This window comes from Sinocyclocheilus anshuiensis, unplaced genomic scaffold, assembly GCF_001515605.1.
Source record: "Sinocyclocheilus anshuiensis isolate Anshui unplaced genomic scaffold, SAMN03320099.WGS_v1.1 scaffold507, whole genome shotgun sequence".
NCBI lineage: Eukaryota > Metazoa > Chordata > Actinopteri > Cypriniformes > Cyprinidae > Sinocyclocheilus > Sinocyclocheilus anshuiensis.
The window spans coordinates 535,575-537,026 of NW_015551034.1; the positions used below are offsets into that span (position 1 = coordinate 535,575).

The 1,452-nt window shown below is 37.5% G+C and overlaps 1 protein-coding gene across 2 annotated transcripts in view; it reads right to left on the reverse strand.

Moving 5' to 3' along the window:
* Positions 1 to 392, reverse strand: part of pde9aa (phosphodiesterase 9aa) — a 30,787-nt gene extending 30,395 nt beyond the window's left edge. For both annotated transcript variants that reach the window (XM_016450808.1, XM_016450807.1), the window contains exon 1: positions 205 to 392. In XM_016450808.1, coding sequence (XP_016306294.1) covers positions 205 to 267 — 63 coding nt within the window. In that variant the 5' untranslated portion in view covers positions 268 to 392. The remainder of the gene's footprint in view (positions 1 to 204) is intronic.
* Between the last annotated feature and the right edge of the window lie 1,060 nt (positions 393 to 1,452).

A 1,452-nucleotide genomic window follows, 5' to 3' on the forward strand; every position in this document is an offset into this window, starting at 1 on the left:
ACATATATATACACATACATATATATATATATATATTTATGGAATTGTACATAATTTTAATAAGAGTATATATTTACAATATTACTGAAAATATAATACAGTAAAGATACTGAAACAGCTGAAACTTTCTGAACAGATTATTCGTAGGCTATATACTTTATTTTCCCCAGTACACTAGTACACTGTCATGCATGCAGAGTTTACCTGCTGAATCCGTCCATCCACGTCCAGGTATATCACGCGATACGCCGAAGACGCGCTGCCCATCTCGCTCCCCGCTGCCCTGGACTACCGGCTTCCGTTCGGTGCCTCCGTGACAGACCTAATATAAACTTCGGACCGTTTCTTTGAACTGGAACGGGTTTAATAACGCAGAGACCGTGTTGCTCATCGCCCCCACTTCACTCCCACGAGTGCGCACGCGCTTGCCTTATGATCTCCATAGTAACCGAGCCCAAGGACGCGCGAGGATGCAGTGTGTGAATCCGAAAGGGTCACGCAGCAGCAGGCTACCAAATATGTTTAATATAAAGTGAACATAAATGTGAATTTTAAGTAATTCCACTATTTTTGTTTTAGCATATTTTGCCACAAAATATAGACCTGCCAGATGTTTCTTCATTTTTACTTTAAGCTGCACTATTTATTTTCTTTAATGCTATTAATGAGAGAGTGCAAAACGCGATCTTCTAAACCACGTCTTTACCCAGATACACTCTATAAATAAATAAATTGATTGATTGATTTAAATCAGATAAGTCTATAATTGCTTAACTGTCGGGACAGATTTCGCGGGAAATTGTATGCCTATACTGTACGTCATTGGCTCGTTGGAAAAGTAGCTATTTTTTTCCTAATAAGCAAATGAGGAAAATTGACAATGGATTATTCAAAACAGCCAACCTCCGGGAATCACCATCGTAAAACACAAATTATGCTATTGCGCATTAATCTGCGCGACTGAGCAGAAGCACAAACAAAACAATGTTCTTCCGCAAGATGCGTGCAGTTTTATTTTTTTAACCGATGGGGTTTAAAATTGTTGCTTTGATCAAAAGGTTTCAAACAAAAATGTTTTATAATATTATGTATTACATTTTTTTTTTATCACTTTTCCTACTAATCCTTTATTGTACCTACAAAAGCCAGTTCCAGTTTGTGGTTTCACTAAAAAATACATTTTTAAATGAACTATATCTTAAATGACACCATCAGGAGGTTACATCACTTTTGGAGGAAAAACAACAGCACATGATTATCAATGGATTTGATGAATTCTTTCCTTAAATAACGATGAAAACAAACAATTTTTTAGCAGGCACTGCATTAACAGCAAGGACCCTAACGTAATGTGAGAACTGCTGATACACATGAAGGCAAAATAATGAACTCATGAAGGTGAGACTGGATTGTGGGCGGTGAGGTGGCAAAATGAACAGACAGGGTTCAGCA